Source organism: Molossus molossus, unplaced genomic scaffold (genome assembly GCF_014108415.1).
Source record: "Molossus molossus isolate mMolMol1 unplaced genomic scaffold, mMolMol1.p scaffold_m16_p_13, whole genome shotgun sequence".
NCBI lineage: Eukaryota > Metazoa > Chordata > Mammalia > Chiroptera > Molossidae > Molossus > Molossus molossus.
In genome coordinates, this window is record NW_023425348.1 from 33,761,854 (window position 1) to 33,786,833 (window position 24,980).

Genomic DNA, 24,980 nt, shown 5'->3' on the forward strand with positions numbered 1-24,980 from the left:
AATTTCATAGGTTTTGAAATATGAAGGCAACTGGTAAGGGAGCTATCAAAGCAGTCCGAGGCACAGTGTGAGTTGTCAGGGGAAAATATAAGAGAATGTTCAATAACTGGGGGGCTCAGCTATTCTGAGGCCAAGGCCGAGGATTGTTAGAATACTTCCTGAAATTCCTGAAGACTGCTGTTCATTGTGGGGAGGCATCGGAACCTGAAAGATCCATTCTGAGCCACCTGGGCTGCATTAGAGTGTCTGGGGCCAGGAAGGTGTAGCGAGGGGCCCACCCAGATGTGCCCTCCAACGCAGCTGCCCTCCCAAACCCCAGCACAGCTGAGCGCTTCTATTCCTTTCGCGGGGGCATTTTGTTTCAAGAACACTGGGCCCTGGGGCAGCCTTGCCACGTAACACACCAACCCCAACAAGGAAACTTTTTTTTCCTTAAGCACAAGATACAGTAGGGAGAGCGAGGGAGTCAGATGAACCTTGAGCCAGATCCGAGCTTCTAGCCTCCCACTTGTGCCATCTGTGACCCTGCACTAACACAGGGTTTGGTTCACGGGGACACCTGGTCAACCCCTGTTGACCTAAGCCATTGAACCAGGGCGACTGCTTACTTGATTTGATCCTCAGTTTCCTTCTTGTAAGATAGTGTTTGAGAGCACACTTTAAAGGCGTGGTGACTGGGATCAGACTCTGACTTTAGGAATACTTAGCCTCTCTATGCCTGTTTCTTCATTTCACAAATGGAGCCAAATGTGCTTAAGACACTGCCTGATATATAGTAAGCACAATATATTTATTTATTATAGAGAGAATATTCTGAAAATTTCTAGGACATAAACACTCTCAAAATATTATATATAACATTTTCATTTTCTTACTTATTTTAATATATTTCTGTACATATTGTAAGCCCCTGCCAAAGTCTTCCAAAGGCTTTCATGAAAAGGAACAAAATGGCCTTCAGCTTGTGAGAGAACCTCCTTTGGTCCTGACTTCAATGCCCAGCCTGCCTCCCATCCCGGCTTCTGGGGAAGTAGGGATGCCCCAGGAGGGCTGGCATTTGGCTGGAGCAACTTGCCACTGACTTGTCTTAAGAGGACACAGATTTGTCATGGGCACTTCTGCTACCTTCTACCTTGCAAAGCGTGGAGGTCATCCCACTGTTGTCACTCCTGATTTTGGTGGGGGACCTTTCTCTCACTGGAGGTAAAAACGACGACTTTGAAACTGGCCATTTGGGTGAGAATTTAACTGTCTCTTCAATTTCTTTGTGTTTTGTTAGTTGGTGAATATATGGAGATAAAAAAGGAAGAGTGAAGTCCTTAAAGAATGCAACCTCCCCATTAAATGTTATGAAACTGAAAAAAAATTAAGCCATTACACTCAGTGCTGGTGACAGTCAGTAAGATGCTACTTACGGACTGCTAGTGGGGCTGTAAGGTGCTCCAGCCTTTCTGAAAGTGAGTTGGCAAAATCCCTAAACAGACTTAAAGTTATTTATACAGTAGTCCCCCTTATCTGAAGTTTCGCCTTCCACGGTTTCAGTTATCTGTGGTCAACCATGGTCCGAAAATATTAAATGGAAAATCCCAGATAAACAATTTCTAAGTTTTAAATTGTGTGCCGTTCTGAGTCGCATGATGAAATCTCACGCTTTGTGCAGTGTATGAACCCTGTGCCTGCGCCCCGCCTGGTAGTCACTCAGTCGCCCACTGGGCTATCAGATCGACTGTGCTGGTAACACAGTGCTGTGTTCAAGTAACCCTTGTTTTACTTAATGATGGCCTCCAAGTGCAAAAGTAGTGATGCTGGCAATTGGGATATGCCAAAGAGAAGCTGTCAAGTGCTTCTTTTAATATAGTATACACAGGGTTTCAGGCATTCTCTGGGGATCTTGGAACATATTCCTTGCAGATAAGGGGGAACTGCTGTAGTAAACTCCATGCATACAGGGATATTTTGTTTGCTTTTAAATTTTTTATTACTGTATTACCAGTTTAAAATATTGTCCAGTGCCTAGTGTGTGTTCATTAAATATATGCTAAGGAATGAATGAGTCATCAGTCTCTTAAGTCCACTTACAGTAGTTCAATCTAAAAAAAAAGACAAATGCACTCATTTACTGATGGACACTTGGACTAGTAGATGAGTGGATAAAAAAGCTGTGGTACATCTACACTATGGAGTACTATGCAGCTGTAAGAAAGAAGGATCTCTTACCCTTTGAGATGACTTGGAGGGACCTGGAGAGTATTATCTAAGTGAAATAAACCAATCAGAGAAAAATAAGTATCACATGACTTCACTTATTTGTGAAATATAATGAACAAAATAAGCAGATGAACAAAATATATCCAGAGATTTGGAAGTGGGGAACAGACTAACAAACTTCAGAGGGAAGGGGGCTGGGGGACGGGAAGAGATAAACCAAAGAGCTTACATGCATATATGCTTAACCAATGGACACAGACAACAGTGTGGTGAAGGTTGGGGTGGGGTGGGGTGGGGAGGAGGGTATCAGTGGGGGAAAAAGGAGGGACATCTGTAATACTTTCAACAATAAAGCAAAAAAAGACTGAAATGCAAATAAAATTTGATGTGTGCTCATTACAGCATAAATTATAAGTGAAAGTTTGGGAACGATTATGAAAAACAGGAATTACTGAGATGCGGTGTTGTGCTGTGGGGAAGAGAGACGGATTTGTAAACTCCAGAGCGAGGTTCTACCTACTTGAAGCCGCTGCCATGCGGAGACCCCGGGTGAAGCCACCATCACCATGTCTGACCAGGAGGCAAAACCTTCAACTGAGGACTTGGGGGATAAGAAGGAAGGAGAATTCATTAAACTCAAAGTCATTGGACAGGATAGCAGTGAGATTCACTTCAAAGTGAAAATGACAACACATCTCAAGAATCTCAAAGAATCATACTGTCAAAGACAGGGAGTTCCAATGGATTCACTCAGGTTTCTCTTTGAAGGTCAGAGAGTTGCTGATAATCACACTCCAAAAGAACTGGGAATGGAGGAAGAAGATGTGATTGACGTTTATCAGGAACAAATGGGTGGGGGTGGGGGGGTCATTCAACAGTTTAGATATTCTTTTTATTTTATTTTCTTTTCCTCAATCCTCTTTTATTTTTAAAAATAGTTCTTTTGTAATGTGGTGTTCAAAATGGAAGTGAAAACTGACCCTTTATCTCTTTAAAACATCTGGTAATTTCAATTTTAGTGCCCATTATTCATTACTGTTTGTTTTCATTGTGCTGATTTTTGGTGATCAAACCTCGGCCCCTTTCATGTTGCCCTCTCCTTTTTAAATATTACATGTGTGCACAGGAAGGCCGCCTTTCTCAGGACTGCATTTCCAGACTTGTGATAAATAAGGTCGACCATTGCAGATGTTCACAATGACTTCTAATTGGCCCTGAAGTTCTAGCATGTGGTTGCTTCACTCCTGCACTGTGACTGTCAGCGGGAGATGCAAGTTTTTCAGAGAACTGAACTGTGGAAAAATGACCTTTCCTCAATTTGAAGCTACTGTTAAAATCTGAAGGTCTGGACCAAAAGAAGAGAAATGTCAGGTTGGAGTCAAGATGACAGATAAAGTGAGAGTAAAGACTAACTCCAAAGATGGCTTCACTGAAGAGAAAGTATTTTAAGAGTAAAAAAAAATCTTGTCAGAAGATCCCAGAAAAGTTTCATTAGCAGTTAATAAAGTTATTCATACATAAGTGTGTACAACGGAGCACTGCCCCTTTTGATTTTATTTGTACTTTTTGGCCTGGGATATGGGTTTTAAATGGACATTGTCTTCATCAAAATGAACAAAATATTTATTAAAAAAAAAACAAACAGGAATTATCAAATAACTAGTAGGAGTGTTTTTCAGGTTTTTAATGCTATTTTAGGTTGAAGTTGTAGTATGTGGGAAAATGCTTATCATTTAATTTTTTGTTTTGTTTTATTATTATTTTTATTTATCTTTCTTGTTGAAAATATTACAAATATTCCCTTTTTCCCCCATTGAGAAAAAGAGAAGATGAAATTTTCATTTACTATAATCTCAATTTTGTTTAAACAAAGTTTTTTTAACATAGAAAAATAATAGGATAAAATATACCAAAATTATACATGTACAAACTGATTTCTGAATAATGAGGTGTAATTTTTATTTAATTTTTCTTAACTTTTAAAGTGTATCATAAGCATATTTTACTTTTTTTTGTTCTGAAATCTTGTATTTATTACCAGCAAAGCATAATCTTATTTGACTGCCTGGCAAACTTGGTTTTTTATTTAGATCTTCAGTAACTTTTTTTTCTTTCTTTTTTTGAATTTTGTTTTGTGTTGGTTTCAGGGGCACAGCCTAGTAGTCAGACAATCATACACTCCACACAGTGTTCCCCTCGACATTTCCAGCACCCAAACTTGCACCATACACAGCCATCACACCACCACTCGGTATATTCCCTGTGCTTTACTTACATCTCCATGACTATTTTGTTTTTGTTTTTTTTATGAATTTTTATTTATTTTTTTGTTACAGATATTTTACCTTTTTACCCCATTGGCACCCCCCACCCCACCCCACCTCCACCCCATCCCCGGCTTAGTTGTCCATGTCCATTGGTCATGCATACATGCATATAAGTTCTGTGGTTTATCTCTTCCCACCCCCTCTTCTGAGGGATGTCAGTCTGTGCCCTACTTCCATGTTTCTGGGTCTACTGTATTCCTCAGACTGTTATGTTCATTATATTCCGTATATAAGTGAGATCATGTGGTATTTGTCTTTTTCTGCTTGGCTTCTTTCACTTAGGATAATACTTTCCAGGTCCCTCCATGTCATCTCAAAGGATAAGAGATCTTTCTTTCTTACCGCTGCATAGTACTCCATTGTGTATATGTACCACAGCTTTTTTATCCATTCGTCTACTGGTGGACACTTGGGCTGTTTCCAGATCTTAGCTATTGTAAATAGTGCTGCTATGAACATGGGGGTACATATATTCTTCCTGATTGGTGTTTCGGGCTTCTTCGGGTATATTCCCAGCAGTGGGATCACTGGGCCCATGACTATTTTGTAGCTACCAATTTGTACTTCTTAATCCTTTCACCTGTTTTACCCAGTCGCCCAACCCCTCTCCCCTCTGGCAGCTGCCAGTCCACTCTGTGTCTGAGTCTGTTTCTATTTTATTTGTTTATTTTATTCTTTAGATTCCACGTATAGGTGAGATCATATGGTATTCAGCTTTCTCTGACTGGCGTATTTCAGTGAGCATAATACCCTTCAGGTCCATCCATGTTGTTGCAAATGGTAAAATTTCATTCCTTTTTATTGCCAAGTAATAATCCATCATATATATGTACCACCACTTTTTTATCCTGCTGTCTATTGATGGGTTACTCCCACATCTTTGCTATTACAAACAACGCAGCAATGAACACAAGGGCACATATATTCTTTTAAACTTAGGAAAAGGATGTATGTTATAAAATCCCTATTGAACTTAGAATCAGATGGAAACCAGGCTTGTGACCCAGCTCTGCAACCTGCTGGTTGTGTGTTGACATTCCAAAACCTTTGTGGGACTCATATAATATATGTGGAAGTGTTGTTTTGTAAAATATTAAGCATAAAACCAAACTATGAAATGGTGGCGGTTGTAACAAGTTATTATAGCAAGGTGGCACTTATTGAGGTAGGTGTCCAGAGCATCATGAGGTCCTTTTGTAATGAATGTAAACCTGTTGAGAAGGATCTTGTCAGTTCCTGGAGGGGGAACCCTGTGTGTTTTGTGTAGTACAATGCCTGACATTGCAGGCGCTTGCTAACTTTTACTGTGTGAGTAAAGAAGGGTTAAGGAATTGCTGACCTGCTGCCTTTATTTGTCAGAATAACAGTGAACTGTAACACTGGCATATAGAAGTGAATCATTTTCTTGGCAGTGAGCCTAACCCATCATCATCGTCTTCATGCAGCTTCTTCGTTCAGGGTCACACTGAATCCTCATAAGAACCCTGGGCAAAGAGGTCTATATTACACAAGGTTTATAGATGAGGAGGCTGAGACCAATGGAAGATTAAACAAATTGCCCAAGGTCACATACTTAAGTAACCATTGAAGCCAGGGTGCAAATGCAGGTCTCATAGGTTCCTATGTCTGTTCTCTCCCTCTTACTGGGCCTCTTTCTATGGGAGTGACTAGGCAGTATATTCTGCAGGTCTTGATTAGTTTGTGGGCTTCCTTAGATCGGCAAGCAGTACTGGTCTAACCTTTTCTGTTGTTGCTTGCCAGAAACAAAGAAAAATTGACATCTCCAAATCTGAACAGGAATTGGGTAAAATGCTCCTTTGTTACTGGTTTCAGTAGGAACCTTTAGATAAATGGCTTATCTCATATGTGGAGACTGAGCCAGCTACATCCAGCAATTGTCTGTGAAAACCATGTCTTCCCATTGGTTACCATGAGATTTCCTACTGTTGCCTAATTAGGACCACGGGCCTCACACTTCTTTGTCCTTGGATTTAGTAATGAAGTAACCACAGCTGGGGAAATGCTTCTTGACCTCCCCAATAGCCTTTGCCTCTTGAAGATGGATTCCATTTACATTGTCTTTCCAAGTGGTATTTATTCAACAACGCTCAATAGTCATTCTGGCACAAGTGGAATATTCTCCCTCCCACCGCCTAAGAAACCAGCTCTGAGCCTGTGCCGATAGCTGGGTATTGTAAGTTTTGTGAACCAATTGACTGGTTCTTTAACAAAAGCAGGGGTCCACCGCTGATAATAACCCAGTGCCATTCTTGCTCAAGAGATTGAATTCCCTGGACTCACATGCCCATTCGTTGTCATGGTGCCCATGCAGTAATAATGGAACAGGTCAGTGGATACGCTGTACTGGCTGGAGGAATAAGGAAAGGGAACATGGTCCCAGTTTCCAGCCCTCACTTATCCTGCACAGGTGGGTTTAGGCAGGCTTGGGCCGGGAGAGATTTTACTTACAAGAGGCATGTTAGTCTACTTGTGTTGCCATAACAACACACCACAGACTGGGTGGCTTAGACAACAGAGATGTATTTCCTCACAGTTCTGAAGGCTGGAAGTCCAAGATCAAGGTGTTGGCAGATTTGGTTTCTCCAGAGGCCTTTCTTTGGCTTGCGGATGGCCGTCTCCTCCCCATGTCTTCATCTAGGCTCTGTGTGTTGTCTGTGTCCTAACCTCCTCTTTTTTAGGGACATCAGTCACAGTGGATTAGGATCTATGGTAATGACCCCATTTTAAGTTAATTACCTCTTTGAAAGCCAAACACAGTCATATTCTGAGGTTCTTGGGCTTAGGATCTCAGCACATGAATTTTTGGGGGGGACACAATTTAGCCCATAAAAAGGGGCCTGCAGAGAATCAAAATCGAACAATCAGAATCAAACAATCACTTGCCACGGTCCATGAGGGCCCCTGTCAGCACTTCCTCCTGGGCTTGGGGCTTGAATCAGGCATGCTAATCACCCCAGAAAAGGAAGAGCATCACCGAGATGGAGAGGACCCCAGCACAGTGCTGGGGAACAGAAATGGGGACTGGCCAGTCTCAGGCATGGAACATCCAAGGTCTCTGCATCTTTTATCGTCCCTACATAGCTCAATACACAAGGAGGCATCAGGTCTTGCTTTTTCCCCCTCTGACATGTATCTTGAAGCTGTCCCTTCTCTTCCATATTGTCTGCCCTGGTATACAGCCTCTCCCTCCTTCACCTGGACCATGGTCACAGCCTATCACTACCTCCTAGCCTCCAGCCTCCACCCCTCCTCAGTCCCCTCAGTGCCAACAGGCTCTTTAGTGTGAAGGTTGGACAGTACTTGTCCACTTTATTTCCTTCCCCGTTGCCTACAGGATAATTATTCTTCCTTAGCATAGCACAGGAGACCATGCTTCCAACCCTTCAGTGGCTCCCCAGCACCGCTAGAGTCATAGGATTAACTTGCAGGGCCCAATTCAATCTGGTCAGCCCTATCCCTGCAGCCTGACTGCCTAACACACCCCTACCCCTCAGCCCCACCCCTGTTGGTCTAGCACCCAAATCTCCCCCTCTCCCCTCAGGGGTTCCATGACTGCCCTGCTTGAAGAATTTTCCTGCCTCCAGGCTTGAAGAACTATTAAAGTCAAGGTCTACTTTAAATATCACTTTTCTGTGAAGTCTTCCTCACCACTCTTTCCAACTTTCAGGAACTGTCCTCTCCCTACTCTGTCATCTTACAGCACTTGACGCATTGCTATGCCTGTGCTTAACATCTTCAGTTGTTTCATTTTCTTAACTTGGTCACTAGGGTGTGAGCTCTTTGACAAAAGACTTTCTCTTATCCGTCTCTGTATCTCCACAGTTCCACATAGCCTCGCACATAGTAGGTGTTCAATAGACGGGTGCTAGGTGAGCGAACAGATGAAATCATGGGGGTTTCTTCATAACCTTGTTGGTGATTCGTGCTGTGGGATTCTCAGGTTGTCTTATGATGTCCTTTTCCAACTTGAGTGAGGAGCTCTTCTTTGATCGAGTGTCCATGACCAACCCATGTGCAGCAGCACGTCCGTCCTCTGTGGGCGGAGTCAGCAGTCGGGACAGTCAGCAGAAGTGCTATAAAGTGCGGTGTAACTTATGTAAAAATTAGACATGAGAAACCAGAGCTGGAGATAGAGGCTAAAAGCACCGCTTGCCTCAAAAGTCCCTGCACCCCATCTGTGTGATAGGGGACAGACAGCGCACACGTAAGGAAAACCAGGACACACAGAGGCTAGGAACAGCAGCGTCACTGTTCAAGTTCTAGCTCAAGTAGAACATACCATGGACACTTGGCAAGTGAATTCCTTTATTCTTGTTATTTTTCCTGCAAACTCCCAAGAATAAGATGCAGAAAAATGTTCTAACAGGGGTCAAAACAGAAAAGATACAAGACTTGCCCATCACGGAACATAACAAAGCTGGCAGAGACCTAAGGGGGGAAGAGATCTAGCCCAATATTTTTCAAACAGTTCTCTTAGCCACAGAACCTCTTATTTAAATAAAATGCCAAATAAAGAAGCCTAATGTGTAAAATAGATGAATACTGCAAAAGCTGGGTTAAACTGCTCCCATGACACTGCCCACTTGATACCTCTATGGAAAGAACTTCTGAGGATTCAGTAGAATCTCTAAAATCAAGATTGGCATTCCTGCCCTGGCCAGTTTGGCTCGGTGGTTAGAGCATCGGCCTGCAGACTGAAGGGTCTCCAGTTTGATTTCCGGTCAAGGGCATGTACCTGGGTTGCGGGTTTGCTCCCCAGCAGCGCATGGGGGAAGCAGCCAATATATCTCTCTACCTCTTTCTATCTCCCCCCCACACACACACACACCTTAAACTCTCTCTTTAAAAGAAATCAATGGGAAAAAATGCTATTCTGAGGTGAAGATTAACAGCAACAAAAAAGATTGGCATTTGTAATCTAGTTGCCCAGCCTTGAAAACCAATATTAATTTATCTGTTCATTCATTCATTCATTCATTCATATTCTCTCTCTGCCTCCTTCTCCCTCTCTCTCTCTCTCTCTCCCTTTCCCTAAACATTTATTACACTTCTACCACAAGCCAAACACTAAGGTAGAAGTAAATAAGACCCAACACCTGCCATGAGAAAACCTTATTGTCTCAATGGGGAGAGAAACTTATAAACAAACATTTGCTGTGTATCTGACAAATATTTTTAGAGCTCAGGGCTGTGCAGGTGACAGTGAGGTAACCAAGAAATTTTGGAGATGGTAATTGATTTTCCAGCCTCTTGCCTGAATACGGTTGCCTGAATGCCCAAGCCAGCGATATTTATTCCCTACCCCGCTGCTGCTACCGGAATAAAGAGGAACGTTTCTGCTAAGATCCTCCACCCACACCTCCCAGCTCAGCCCTCCCCCCTCCCCCCAGCTGAGGGCACAGAGCAGGCAGGACCTGGGAGGTGGGGAGGGCAGGGGAGGAAATCTCTCTGCAGCCTCAGGAACCACAGCTGCTGCCCCACAATGAGCAGGGCCAAAGCCTCGCCTGATGCTTTTGTCCTAGGCTACTGGGGAGTTGGGGAAGCCTTTGTGCCCAGAAAGCTTTAAATAATGTTGTCACTCATGAGTAAACCTTAGGAAAGCCCAGGCTTTTTATTCACCAGAAATGAATTGAGCCCCTTAGTGGAGGAAGAGCCCTCCCTCGCCCTTCATATTTTAGTGGATGGACGGGCTCTGGAGAGGGCCAGGCCTCTGCATTCAGTAGCCACATTCCCAGGCCCTATCTAAGGTGCTTTTTTGCCTCCACCCAGCCTGGGTCCTGAGACAATGCTTCATCCTGTGGTTTGATGTGTTTGCACTTTCTGCTCAAGTGAGCCAATGATTTTGAGGTTGGGATAGGAGATTTAATGGGGTCATTTGCTGCTGGGTCTCCTTTGACTTTGGAGCCTGCAGAGGACATGAACTTAGTCTCTTGCCATGGTTTCCTCAGTGCCTTGTTTGTGTTTGTGTGGGCCAGGGGTGATGCCTACTTTCAATGAGAGCCCCTGAAAACTTCTAAAATAAGTAATTAGCATATACTAGCCAACAGCACTGGTTATATTACTTTGACTGAAAGAAGTTCGGAAAGGCAAGGAACTAATTAATGTGTATATTCAGGGTGCATTCTGAACCAGGCACTGAGCTTGGTGCCTGGCTCCCCAGATTATTTTTATTTTTATTTTTTTATCCTCACCCGGGAACACTTTTCCATTTTTTGTTCAGATAGAGTGGGAGGGAGAGAGAGGAAGAGAAAGAGAGAGACATCGACGTGAAAGGGACACATCGAGTGGTTGCCACCTGCACAACCCAACCAGGGCCGGGGACAAACTGCAACAGAGATATATGCCCTTAGCGGGAACCGAACCCAGGTCTCTCTGGACCGCAGGCTGATGCTCTAACTGCTGACCAAAACTGGCCAGGGCATCCCCATATTATTATACTGGCAATTATTGTGATATTATTTGTGTAATTCTCTCTCCCTCTGATCTGCAGGCTCCAGGAGGGCTGTGCCTGTCTTGGGCACTGCCATAGTCCAGCTCCTAAGAATGCCGGGCACATAGTAGGGCACACAATAAATAAGCTGAATGAATACACCAATGATCTTATATGATCTTCTGATGACTTTGTGGACTTGGTATTATTAACCCATTTTACAGATTCATAAGTTGAGGTTCTGAGAAGTTGAGTAATTTACTTAAGGCCACATAGCCAGTCTTTAACTGAGACAAAATTAACCCAACACTTTCCAACTGAATGCTTATTTATACTTGAACCAGAAGGCACTCCCCTTTTTTAAATATTTTTTTAAATAGTAAATGCTCATAAACAACTCTTGTTCTGCCTTCTTTCTAAATGAAAGAGACAGGTTACTCTCTCATAATGATCATTTTATGTCTTACAGTGCTTGCTAACACAAATGGTGAATGGTGTGGCCCTTTTCACTGCCTTTCTTTTGGGGCATATGATTCTGATTATAAGAATAAACACATTTGGGGAAAATGAAGCAGGTGTAGACTGAAGTAGTCATGAAAGGCTAAGATTTGAGTTAGGCCTTGGGGATGAGAAGAATTTACCCGGAGGGTTGAGTCTAAACTCTTCAGGGACAGTGTGAGCCAGAACATGAAGGGGGCGATGAGGGCAAAGAGACCCACTTGTCTAGAACAGAGACAATCAGCGACCATGCCTTGGCCCCACTTTAAAGCCTGTGGGAGCTCCTTAAGACACAGGCTCCTCAGCTGGACGCTGAAGCCCTCCATGACCTGGGTCTACCTGCCACAAGCCTACCCGAGCCTCTGGCCTTGTCCCCCACCACTGCTCTGCCCAGCAGCCCCCCTGAAGCAAACTGCACCGGCCTTGAGCAGCATGGTCCCTGGGCCTCTGCATTGTACATACAGATCCTTCCACCTGGAATCCTTTGCCCGTCTGCAGAACTTCTACCAGATGTCAGCTTAGATATGACCTCCTTTGCAAAACCTTCCTGTCCGCCTCCATTGTAACCCCAAGCAGTTAATCCCTTTCTTCACACTCCCAACTCCTCCATTATTTGCACCTATTTCTCTAACAAACTTTTATGTATGTATGTTCTTGCCCTTGACCCAGCCTTCCCTTCTTACCCCATATCCTACTTGGATTTCAGGAACAACGACTTTCCTTATATTTTCAATTCCTTCTAGAACAGTCTCTCCAGCTCCATCTGTTAACTAAATCTTACCTCATCACAAGTCAATTGCTTCTTCCAAACCCATCTCATGTTTCTGTTTACACTCTTCAACCGTCCAGTCAGGTCATAGGTAGGTACCCTTTCATTCCCCAAGGCCACGTTTAGAACGCTCCCATCCTCTTTTTAAAATAAACATCACAGCAACAAAATCTGCTGCTCTGCTCCTCTTCTAAGAGTTGTACTATTTACAGATACTGACCTTTTCTCCTTTACATCACTGTCATTTTCCACCTTTAATTTATTGAGAACTTTGGCACGAGCTTATAGATGTTCTCCACCCCAACCCTGCCTTCATCTTGGATGACTTCAGCATCAACATCGCTGGCTCCTCCAACATCCTGGCCACTCCCAGCTGGAATACTTCCCTCTGCATTCCCCCTCAGCTACTCCCAGAGTCACACCCTGGACCTTGGCATTGTGCAAAATTCCTCCATGTGAATCATAGAAACCACAGAATCATAGAAATCAGTGACTCTAACACTCTGACCAGAGATGCTGCTTGGTCAGCTGTGTCCTACCCATCCATTTACCTACCCTAGACATCACTTCTATCCACTAACCTAATTTAATCCAGCTTGGATTCCTTGGTCCATCATTTCCATTCTTCTCAATAGTAACCTCAACTTTTACTTCTGTATCTTTTTATTGCACTCTTTTGAGAAAAGTCACATCCCTGGATAAACCCAGCGTTTGCTTTCTCCATGCCTGTGGCAGGCAGCCAAGCCATGCTGGAGGAAAACGTGCAAGAGAAAAAAGTGGACAACTGTACATTTATGATCACCAACCTCAACTGACGCTCCTGCCAATGCCCAGAAACCTCATGTGTTTCTCTGATCACCTTGCTCTCACATTCCCCACAACCTCTCTTGTAAACTTCTCTACTCTGACATCTCTGGCCCTCACCCCCAGCTGATTATTTCCCGTCGAGCTGTAAACACACAGCACCTCCACGTTTTCATTGCTCCTTCTCTCCTGTTACAGCAGCAGAGATGGTCTCCTCCACCTCTCGCCAGCCCCTCTGCCTGGGCTCTGGCTCCCATTCTATCCCTTCTTGAGGAACTGGTCTATCAGCATTTAAAAGTGCTCAAGTCTCTCCACCTTAAACCACTCCCATTTTGTAGCCAAACTTCTTGGAAGAGTTGTGTGCATTTGCTGTTAACATTTTCTAACCTGCTGCTGTCCCTTCAAAGCACTCTGGTCTAACTGTAGCAGACATACACTAGCTGACAGGACCCTCCACTTTGTTGAATCCAGTGGACAGTTTTCAGTCTTCGTATCACTTGACCTTTCAGAGAAATTCAGCAGTGTTAACCACTCCTTCCTTCCCGAAACCTTATACTCCTTGGCCATCTTGTGACAACCCATCTTCTGGTTCTCCTCCCGTTTCTCAGCTGTCCTTTCTCTTCCTCCTCCGCTGGCTTACCGGTGCTTACCGGCCTTTAAGTGCTTGAGTTTCTCAAAGCTCAGACTAGACTCTGTCCTCACTCTAAACTTTCCCCATAGAGCTTTAGTTACCACAAACTTGCTAACAGTTTCAAATTTATTCTATAGTCCTCTTTCGAAGACCCAGACTTACAGATAACTGACTGCCTACTGACATCTCCAGATGGATGTTTCAAAGACCTTCACACTCAATGCGGATAAAGTACAACTTTAGATGCAGTCCTCTCATTCTACCCCTTCCCCACAAAAATTCTGGTCCTCATTGTTTAGTGTCCCATCTCAGCGATGCCGCCAGTCACCCATCCAGTTATGAGGACAGTGGTTCTTGACCTCTCTCTCTCGCTGAACCCCCAAATCTCAAACATCACCAGATCCTGTGCATCTCATCTCCTCCATGCATCTCTTATCCTTCTACTTATCTCCACTTTACCTCCACCATCCTCGTCCAAGCTGCCAGTACTTTTACCTGGAAAGTAAGGTACATATTGCAGGCAACTCCTAATGCATCAGCACACTCTTACTGCCCTCCAATTCCTCTCACTGTACTCAAAGTGATCTTTTGGAAAGAAAAAAAAAAAAAAAACATGCACAAAGTGAATTATGTCCCTACTGTTTAAAATCTTTCAATGGGTTTCCATTGCCCTGAGGCAGAAAACCTAAGTCCTTAGCAAAGTCACCCACATGCTGCCTAGTCTTGGTCCTGCCTATGCTCCTGCTCCTTCCTGAGCCTTTAAACATGCCATTTCTTCTCCATTTAACAATGTTTCTTTGCTCAACTCCACCCTGGCACTTGGCCTAATTAACTGTTTATCTTTCCTATCTCATCTCAAATGTTGCTTCCTTGAGGAAGGTTCTCCTAACCACCCTTTCCCCAAAGGAAACGGTACCTTCCATGCTCTTGTAGCATCCTGTGTGTAGCACTTCTTACCGTGAAATAATTACTTGGGTAAGTATTTAATAATTGTCTTTCCTAGTACAATGTGAACTTTTTTTTCACAGCTGTATCCCCACTCCTTGGCACATTACCTTGCACAAAGGTAAATGCTCAACAAATTTTTGTTAAATGAATGGCGTTACCTTGTTTTGTAACTTTGTTTGAATGGCAAATAATTTTGTCTTGTAGTGTCTGTGTTCAATTCCCCTACTGGAACATGAGATTTATGCTTTTCACCTCTCTTTCACTTGCACCTAGAATTGTGCATGCCACACAGTACTGCTAGTTGACTGAATGAATGATTAGATTGAGAAAGTAGGGTGGGCCAGATTATGAACAGTCAACAGAGACAGCAGGGGGAAAAGCATTCTGTGATCCTTATCGTCAAGCCCTGGGTTATCTGGTTTGCATTAACTTGCAGCCATAAGAATGCTTTAGAGATTTGTTTCCTATAAAAAACCAGTCTCTGGTATTGACTTCTAACCAAGATTTAACTGCCACAAAAGCCCAGCTACTTAACTTGAAGCTTCTGTTCTCCCTTTGTTTCCCTTTACTATGGAAAATAACAGGAATCCCTTTGTTTCCATCTCTGGAAGCTCAGCGTCCGTCTTCCCCATAGGCATGCTGCTGACTTTCTGTTACACACTTACCATCACTGCTCTTTGGCAGAATGCGGTCTTCCTAGTTTAAGGCAATAATGTGAATAAATAATTATATTAAATAACAGTATTTTTCCTTCATGTCATTGCTGTTCTTTTAAAGAGATACATCTTTACTAATAAGTCAGCACCCACCCACCCCCATCCTTAGGAAATTCTGCCAGTTGAATTTCTCTTGAGACATTTCCCAAAGACAAGCTACTGGTCTTTACTCCCGAATGAGTGTTGTGGAGGAAAACATTAGAAACGTTTATCTCTCCGGTGGTGTAGTTGCTCCTAATCACTAGGAGCACAGCTGGAAGGCTCTGGCCCTGCTGTAATTAGCAGCCTAGAACTTGAATTTTAAACCAGCAACCCAGGTGCTCCTGATGCACACTGAATTTTGAGAATCAGAGTACTTAAATGTAAGTTTAAGTGAGTGACCTTTTTATCCTCTGGGGCTCTAGAGTGATCGGCAGACAGGCAGAGAAGGGCGTTCTCAGCAGAGGAGCAGCGTGCACACTCAGAGACATGAAAATGCCTTCCTCCTCTGGGAATGGAAGGGAGTTTGCTGCGTTGAAGGCTACCCAGGGAGGCTGGCAGGAGATGAAGCCAAAAGGGATGCATGGCTTACGAAAAGCCTTGCAGGCTTTGTGAAAGGTGTTTTACTTTAGGAAATGAAATGATCAAGTTTGGTTTTTGGAAAATGTCAGTCTGGCAGAAGTTCTGAAAGGTGTGTTCTCAGGGCAGGACAATGAGAGTGTGGAGAGGGAGTCGTTAAGATGAGTGTCCAGCCCTTGCAGAACCATTAGTTTATTTTCAGAGTGGGGATGATGTTGGTATCAAAGAGAACAGGAAGACAAGAATGAGGAAAATGGATAACAGAGGAAGAAATTAGAATTATTCAGGAGTTAGAAAATCCATTGGACTTAGCAATGTCTGCATGTATGGGTTGAATCATGAAGAATCCAGGATCCTCTTAAGTTTCTACTGGGCTAATGGGTTGTACCGTGGTTGAGTAGAGAATGCAGGAGAGAGCTTCAGCAGGGGAGATGAGTTTGGTTTGGGGCATGTGGTGTTTAGACAGGCCTATGAGACATGTAGACGGTGATGCCCAGGGAGCAGACAGACATGCATCTGGAATTAAAATGATTCTGGCGACACAATGCAAAGCATTGCTCTTGCTTGCCACCAACTTACCACCCCAACTGCTTTATTTAATACAACAGTTAGTGAGTCCTTACCAAGAATCAGATATCGTGTTGCACATAACACAACTTACGAAGTAGGTATTATTATCATCCCATTCTATGGAGGAGGAGCCTGAAACTTGACAAGTTAGGTAATGTACCCATAGTCAGAGTTGGCATTAAAACTGACAGTCTGCCTCCATCACTCATGACATTGTCCTATTCTACAGTGTTTCTCAAAATATTTTAATATTTGAACCACAACCTGCAGTTACAGGTACATCTTACATCACATAGATACACATCACACATGTGCATACATACTCACACAGGCAACTGAGAAACAGTTTAGCAAAAGCAGTACTTACTCCTGATAAAGTGATGCAGCCTGATATTTTCTACTCGAGTCTATCTCGTTTTTTAAAACGTTGATTGCTCCCTATTAAATTGATTTCACAGCCAGAGTTTAGTTGGGTTTGACAAGCATTGCTGTGTTTTATTCTCCTGGACAGAATATTTCTTTCTACCCAGCCCTTGTCATTTCTCCAGCTTTGGGGAGGGAACACTAGATGTTGCTGCATGCTTCTCCAAAATTCCTTCTAGAGACGGTTTTAGATGTAAAAGGCTGGGGTAATTTAAGATGAGGCCAGCCAGGAAACACTCCTTTTGGTAGACTGATCATATCTTGTCTTTGATGTGGCTGACAGAGATGATTAAAGAATGTTCAAAATCACAGCAAAGAACAGTGTAAAATAGTGATTACAAGTATGGACTTAAGCACACAGACCTGGGCTCATATTCCAACTCTACAACTTCTTAACTGTGTAATCTTGGGCCAATATTTGACTGCAGAGGAATGTGGAAGGATAAAAATTAAAATAGTGCATCAGTTCATTCACAAGCCCATTCCTTACTGGGCACTAAAGAAGTAATATTACTATCTTTAGTAATTTAATGTAAGTAAGAAAATATAGACTAATCTACAAATAGATTGTTCATCTGTAAAAGAAAAAGTTTTCAGACTATTCAGTAATGACCCAGTCAGTCAGTCAACGATATAGTTAGTTAATCAACATTAGTTGAGAACAACCTATTAGTATGTCATTTAAAGGAGACTTTTTTTTTCCAAAAACCAAAATATAGTATTTATATTTTTCTTTCTTTCTTTTTTTTGCTTATTTATTTATTTATTTATTTTTATTATTTATATTTGTTACAGATGTTTCTCCTTTTTCCCCCATTGATACCCTCCTGCCATCCCACCTCCCCCTTCCCCCCAGGATTGTTGTTTATGCCCATTGGTTATGTGTATATGCATATAAGTTCTGTGGTTTACATCCCCCCGCCCATTCCCCTCTTCTGAGATTTGTCAGTCTGTACCCCACAGACTGGGCACTAAAGAAGTAGTATTACTATCTTTAGCACTGGGTCTATGTCTCTGGGTCTATTTTGTTCTTCAGCTTGTATTGTTCGTTATATTCCACAAATAAGTGAGATCATGTGATATTTGTCTTTCTCTGATTGGCCTATTTTGCTTAGCATAATATTCTCCAGGACCCTCCATGTCATCTCAAAGGATAAGAGATCTTTCTTTCTTACAGCTGCATAGTACTCCATTGTGTATATGTACTACAGCTTTTTTATCCATTCGTCTACTGATGGGCACTTGAGCTGTTTCCAGATCTTAGTGATTGTAAATAGTGCTGCTATGAATGTAGGAGTACATATATTCTTTCTGATTGGTGTTTCAGGCTTCTTAGGATATATTCCTAGGAGTGGTATCACTGGGTCAATTGGCAGTTCAATTTCTAATTTTTTGAGGAAATACCATATTGTTTTCCACTGTGGCTGCACCAGTCTGCATTCGCACCAGCAATGCACTAGAGACACTGTGCATTTTTTCATATCTTTCTTGCCCATTTATATGTCCTGTTTGGAGAAGTGTCTATTTAAGTCCTCTGCCCATTTTTTAATTTGATTCTTTGTCTTGCTTTTGTTCAGTTGTATGAATACTCTATATATTTTGAAAATTAGCCCCTTATCTGATGTATCTTTGGTAATTATGCTCTCCCATAGAGTGGGTTCCTTTTCCATTTTGATGGTTGTTTCTTTAGCTGTGCAGAAGCTTTTTAGTTTGATGTAATCCCATGTGTTCGTTTTTTCCCTTGTTTCTCTTGCCTTAGGCGTTGTTTCATTGAAAATTCTGTTGCGTGTGATGTCTGAAATTTTGTTGCCTACATTTTCCTCTATGATTTTTATGGATTTACAAGTCACATTTAAGCCTTTTATTCATTTTGAGTTTATTCTTGTGTATGATGTAAGTTGGTGGTCTAGCTTCATTTTTTTTTTTTTTTTTGCATGTAGCTGTTCAATTTTCCCAACACCATTTATTAAAGAGGCTGTCTTTACTCCATTGTATGCTCTTGCCACTTTTGTCAAATATTAATTGAGCATATTGCCTTGGGTCTATTTCTGGGTTCTCTGCTCTGTTTCACTGATCTATATGCCTGTTCTTGTGCTAGAACCAGGCTGTTTTCATTACAGTGACTTTGTAGTATAACCTGATATCCAGTATTGTGATCCCTCCTACTCTGTCCTTCTTTTTCAAGATTGCTGTGGCTATTCGGGATCTTTCTTGGTTCTATATAAACTTTTAGAGTATTTGTTCTAGTTCTGTGAAATATGTCATTGATATTTTAATGGGGATTGCATTGAATCTATAGATTGCTTTGGGTAGTATGGACATTTTAATGATGTTAATTCTTCCAATCCATGAACAGGGTATGTGCTTCCACTTTTTTATATCTTCCTCTATTTCTTTTTTCAATGACCTGTAGTTTTCTGCGAATAGGTCCTTTATTTCTTTGGTTAAGTTTATTCCTAGGTATCTTAATTTTTTTGCTGTGATGATAAATGGAATTGTCTTTTTAGTTTCTCTTTCTGTGAGTTCATCATTGGTGTAAAAGAATGCCATCAATTTTTTTTTTTTTTTTATCCTCACCCGAGGACATTTTTCCATTTTTTGCACAGATAGAGTGGGAGGGAGAGAGAGGAACAGAGAGAGAGAGGGAAACATCAACATGAAAGGGACACATCGAGTGGCTGCCACCCGCACGACCAACCAGGGCCGGGGACAAACTGCAACCGAGGTACATGCCCTTAGAGGGAACCAAACCTGGGTCTCTCCGGACAGCAGGCGGATGCTCTAACCGCTGAGCCAAACAGGCCAGGGCGCCATCGATTTCTTGATGTTAATTTTGTATCATGCTACTTTGCCAAATTCACTTATTAGCTCCAGTAGATTTTTGATGGAGTCTTTAGGGTTTTCTATATACAATATCATGTCATCTGCAAATAATGACAGTATCACTTCCTCCTTTCCAATTCAGATCTCTTTTATTTTTCCTTCTTGTCTAATTGCTGTGGCTAAGACTTCCAGTATTATGTTAAATAAGAGTAGTGAAATTGGGCATCCCTGTCTTGTTCCTATTCTTAATGGAAATGTTTGTAGTTTTTGCCCATTGAGTATGATGTTGGCTGTAGGTTTTTCATATATGGCCTTTATCATGTTGAGATATGATCCCTCTGTTCCTACATTGCTGAGCATTTTTATCAGACATGGGTGCTGAATTTTGTCAAATGCTTTTTTAGCATCTATTGATATAATCATGTGGTTTTTATTCTTCATTTTGTTTATGTGGTGTATCACATTTATTGATTTGTGAATATTGTACCAGCCTTGCATCCCTGGGATGAACCCCACTTGGTCATGGTGAATAATTTTTTTGATGTATTGCTGGATTCAATTTGCTAATATTTTGTTACAGATTTTGGCATCTATGTTCATCAGGGATATTGGCCTGTAGTTTTCTTTCATTGTAGTGTCTTTATATGGCTTTGGAATTAGAATTATGCTGGCATCATAAAATGAGGTTGGAAATCTTCCTTCTTCTTGGATTTTTTTGGAATAGTTTGAGAAGAATGGGTGTTAGATCTTCTTTGAATGTTCGATAAAACTCCCCTGTGAAGCTATCCGGGCCTGGGCTTTTGTTTGCTGGCAGAGTCTTGATTATATCTTCAGTTTCCTTTATTGTTATTGGTCTGTTCAAGTTTTCTATCTCTTCCCAGTTCAGTTTTGGGAGAGTGTGTGTTTCTAGAAATTTGTCCATTTTGCCTAGATTGTCCAAATTGTTGGCGTATAATTGTTCATAGTCTCTTTTAATGATCTAAAGGAGACTTTAAATATTGACTTTAGCAAAGGATATATGTTTTGGAAGGGCTTGGTAGTTACATGTCACTAAATACAGCCTTGGGCATAGAGTTGTTTATTTTGAAATATTTGGAGGAGAGGTCACCCTGCAGATCTCTGTGAATGTCAATATCACCTCCTCCAAGGTAGACAGGGTTATTCTAGAATAGCCAAGCCACATGCGCAGGAATTCCAGTGACCCTTCAGAAAATTATCAACAGAAAAGAGCTATTTGATTCAGGACATGTAATTCTGACACATGTAGATTGCTGAGCTAATCATGTTTATGAAATGAGAAAAATTTTAGAAGACTCCCACATTTTTTAAGTGCCAGAATTAGATTCTGTCTCAGGAGGGAATAAAGAAACAATGTAATGTTGATCATATAAACTAAGCACTGGTAAAGAGAAAAGCTCACATGGTTTGAGGGTCTACATTTTCTTTCCCCCTTTCTTTAAATATAAATCTAATTTAAATGGAAATACAGTTTAAAAAAAAAAAAAAACATTCCTAGTACTTGAACCTTTAATTTTCAGTCCAGTCTCATTTGAGTTTCTCTCATTAGTTTTAGATTTGCATTAGGTCCCCATTACTGTTTAAAATTTATTGGGCACTTACCCTTAAGTTTCAAGTAAATGGTGTCCCAATTCTGAGTACCAAGGAAGATGAATAGAATGGATAAAGAATAAACAGGATGAGAAATTCTAAGGACACTCTAGGCCGCTGTGTCTCTCAGGAGCCCGAGGGTCATGAATCACTGTGTTCTCCACTGGTAAGGACCCTGTCACAGCTCTGCTCACCAAGAGCCTCAGATGTGCCAGCCACTCTCTGGGCACACACTCAGGGGTTTCAGTTCTCATGCAACCCTTTGAAATGGGTATTACTATCTTCATTCCATAGATGAGGAAACTGAGGATCAGAGAAATTAAGGAAGTTGTCCAGGGCCACACAACTGATGAGGACACAGACACAATTTGAATCCGGCGCCAACAACTCCAAAGCCTGATCTCCCTCCGTGGCCTCCTATGGGCAAATCTGCACTGCATACCTGAACTCCGGCAAAAATACCACTGGTGTCATTTTGCTGAGCCCCCCCAGCCTGCCAGGCACTAAACTAGCCTGCAGAGTCCCAAATTAATTCCAAAATATAAAGAGGGGAAAAGGATACTGGTTTGGGTCAAAAGATCGCTGGATTGAAACTCCACGGAAGCAGGGGCCATGTCTATTTGGTCTCTTATTGTATGTCCAGTGGCTGGCAGGGCTGGTCCTCAAAACATACTTATTAATTAAGTCATAATATAAATGAATTAATGAACCAACTATTTGAAATGAATTCCAGGTTTAAATCCCATTTCTGCAACTTGCTAGGGCCTTGATTTTAGACAACTTAGTGAACTCTCCCAGCTTCGCATTACTGTCTACACAATGAGCATGACACTTCCACTGCCTCCTTCATAGGGAGGTGATTCCTAAACTTTGTTGTGTCATGCCATTATGTGTAGCCCTTTAAAAACTCATCCAGGCTTCCATCCCCAGAATTCTGACTTAATGGGTATGGGGTATGACCTGGGCATTTATTTATCAACGCCCTAAGTGGTGGTAATAGCTACAAATTTGGGAACCACTGTCATAAGGATATTCTCTTTGTTTTGAAGGAATTGTCAAATATAACAAAGGGAATAAAACTGCTGTCCAGTTGATGTGGCTCAGTGGTTGAGCCTCAACCCGTGCACCAAGGCGTTGCCGTTTCAATCCCGGTCAGGGCACGTGCCCAGGTTGTGGGCCTGATCCCCAGTGGGGGGATGGGGGGACATGCAGGAGGCGGCCAGTTGATGTTCTCTCTCATCGATGTTTCTATCTTTCTCTCTTTCTCCCTTCCTCTCTCTAAAATCAATAAAGAAAAAAAAACACATTTTTTTAAACTGCTTTGAAAAACCTTTAAAAAAAAGTCAAGTATAAACGGTTGTTATAAAATCAGTCCCAAATGACTCTGAACCTAGAGCTTTTGCCTCCTGATGTCATGACAGAGGAGGAAATCGGTTACTCTTCTCTCACATGCGCCACAGCGCTCATTCTGTCTCCAGGTCAAAACAACCTCCTTCCTGGTTCACCTGACCGGTGGCAGAGTTGAGGTCAAGGCCTGGGAGCAGGAGGATTTAGTTAACAGGAGCAGGAGGATTTAGGGCTGGAACAGATTAACAGGGATCTACTGGAGAGTTGCCCAGTCAAATGAACTTATCCTTGGTCGGTCTCACAGCGAGTTCTGGCACCTCCACCCACCCATCTGCACGCACCAGGCACGCACGCGCAATTCCTATTCAGAGACCCTCCCAAAAGTGTCTGTTTATTTTATTCCTCCCGGTCATAGTTCACTTTTTGACCCTGTCCTCCCAGGCTGGGCCCATCAAAGGCTGTTGTGTTGTTGGAGGAAGGAAGAGGTACTCCCTTGTCCTCAGCAGCTCCCCTGCCCAGCACCTTCCGCTGCTGTTACCCTCTTGAGGTTCAGCTGAGTTAGAGGGCCTTCACGGTGCCAGGAACAATATTATTTAATTTTTAAATAATAGTCTCTTGGGAAGAGAAGGTCATGAAACATTCTAACCGCCACAGGAAATTTTGCCAAGAGAATGATTCATAAGCCCTCCAACTATCCACCTTGTTCAGTTAGAACAAAATCCTCAAGTTGCCAAGTATTTCAAGAACAGATTCTTTCGTTTCTCTTCCATGTTGGTCCTTATCTAACAACTGTTCATAAAATGGCAGAACAGTTGAAATGGCCTTTGAGCAGCAGGTACTAGCCACATGCCCTCCACCTGTCATTGGCCCATCCGAGCCTCAACTTCCTCTATAAACAGGGATAGTAATACCAGTCCTGTCCAGGATCAAATTACATCAACCATATGAAACCACCATTCATTTAGACATAGTCCCTGCCCTCGAAGAATGTATTGTTTTGAAGGGATAAGACACAAAAGGAAATCAATATTATAAAGTGCAATTGCTAAATTGCTTGTAGCCCTGAACCTAAAGGGATATGAAGCTGCAATAACCTTTCTACCATATCTTTGAAGTTACAAAGAGATCTTAATATCCATGTTCTCATTTGATTGACAACCACCCAGTGAAGGCAGCAGACTCAGAGAGGTTAAGCACCTTCCCCAGGACCACACAGCCCGAAAGTGGAGGAACTAATGTCGAACTTTGCCTTTCCATTTCCTTCCCACTGTGGGGGTGCAGCTCCTCCGTGTCCTGGTTGTTACCCGCTGGAAGGAAAAGTGAACTGTATCTCTTGCTAGAACAGAGGCTTCTGTGTACACCATAGACGGAAAGATCAGAGGCAGCCTCCTTACATTCGCAACCCACAGCACCAAAGCCCAGTCTTTGAGCCCAAATCTGGTTTAGGGTTGGTTCTGGACAGTATTGAGCAGTGTGTCATCCACTCCCCTTTCGGGAATTTACAATGTGTTTCTGCATCTGTAATTTTGTACCTGAACACAGAAGTGTGTCTGGAAGAAAGGCCGTTCTCTGGTCTATGTCTGCTAAGACTTATGTTTCTAAGGCCCCATATATCCATCCCAGAAGTGTGCTCAGGGGCCCTCATAAACCTGGGGTTCAGTGAGAGAACAGCAGCCAGAGTAATCCCACTTCCTGTCTCCAACCGGAGTCCACGTCATCCTAACTCATAAAAATCCCGGAGTCATGAAGTACAGATGCAAAAGGAAATGCCTTCCGGTCCCCTAACAGTTAATCAGCTTTAATTGTGCAGTTTGGGAGCTGATTGCCCATAGCTCAGTCCCAGCTAGGGCTACTCTGCTGTTGCAGCTGATTGATGGAGAAGCTGCTCACAGCATAAGCAGTCAGCTCAGAGCATGACATAGTGATGGCGGAACAGCAAACCTTTGCTTAAACGTGTGTCTGTTAATCCTTCCAATAAGGATACTAGTCAGAGGAAACATGGCTACATGTGTGTCGTGGGCCATGTGCATAATCGCAGAGGTAACCACATACCTGTTTGCAGATTGGCTGGCTGACCTGGCACCATTGCAGAGGACCACTCAGCAGTGGCTGAACCATTAAGGTAACCGGCTCTATTTGCAGAAGCAGAATAACTTTATCTCTAATTAAATAAAAACCAACTCAGCCCTGGCCGGTTTGGCTCAGCGGTTAGAGCGTCGGCCTGCGGTCCTGAGAGACCCGGGTTCGGTTGCCGCTAAGGGCACGTACTTCGGTTGCAGTTTGTCCCCGGCCCTGGTTG

At 42.6% G+C, this 24,980-nt stretch overlaps 2 protein-coding genes across 3 annotated transcripts in view; both read left to right on the top strand.

The window, feature by feature from the left end:
• Nucleotides 1-24,980, top strand: part of ME3 (malic enzyme 3) — a 203,166-nt gene that overhangs the window by 56,042 nt on the left and 122,144 nt on the right. The window lies entirely within an intron of this gene.
• On the top strand, nucleotides 2,676-13,068 carry LOC118627718 (small ubiquitin-related modifier 1-like). Its single transcript, XM_036258180.1, has 3 exons — nucleotides 2,676-3,074; nucleotides 6,297-6,339; nucleotides 12,989-13,068. The coding sequence occupies exons 1-3, from the start codon at nucleotides 2,775-2,777 to the stop codon at nucleotides 13,066-13,068; spliced, it is 423 nt and encodes a 140-aa protein (XP_036114073.1). The 5' UTR covers nucleotides 2,676-2,774.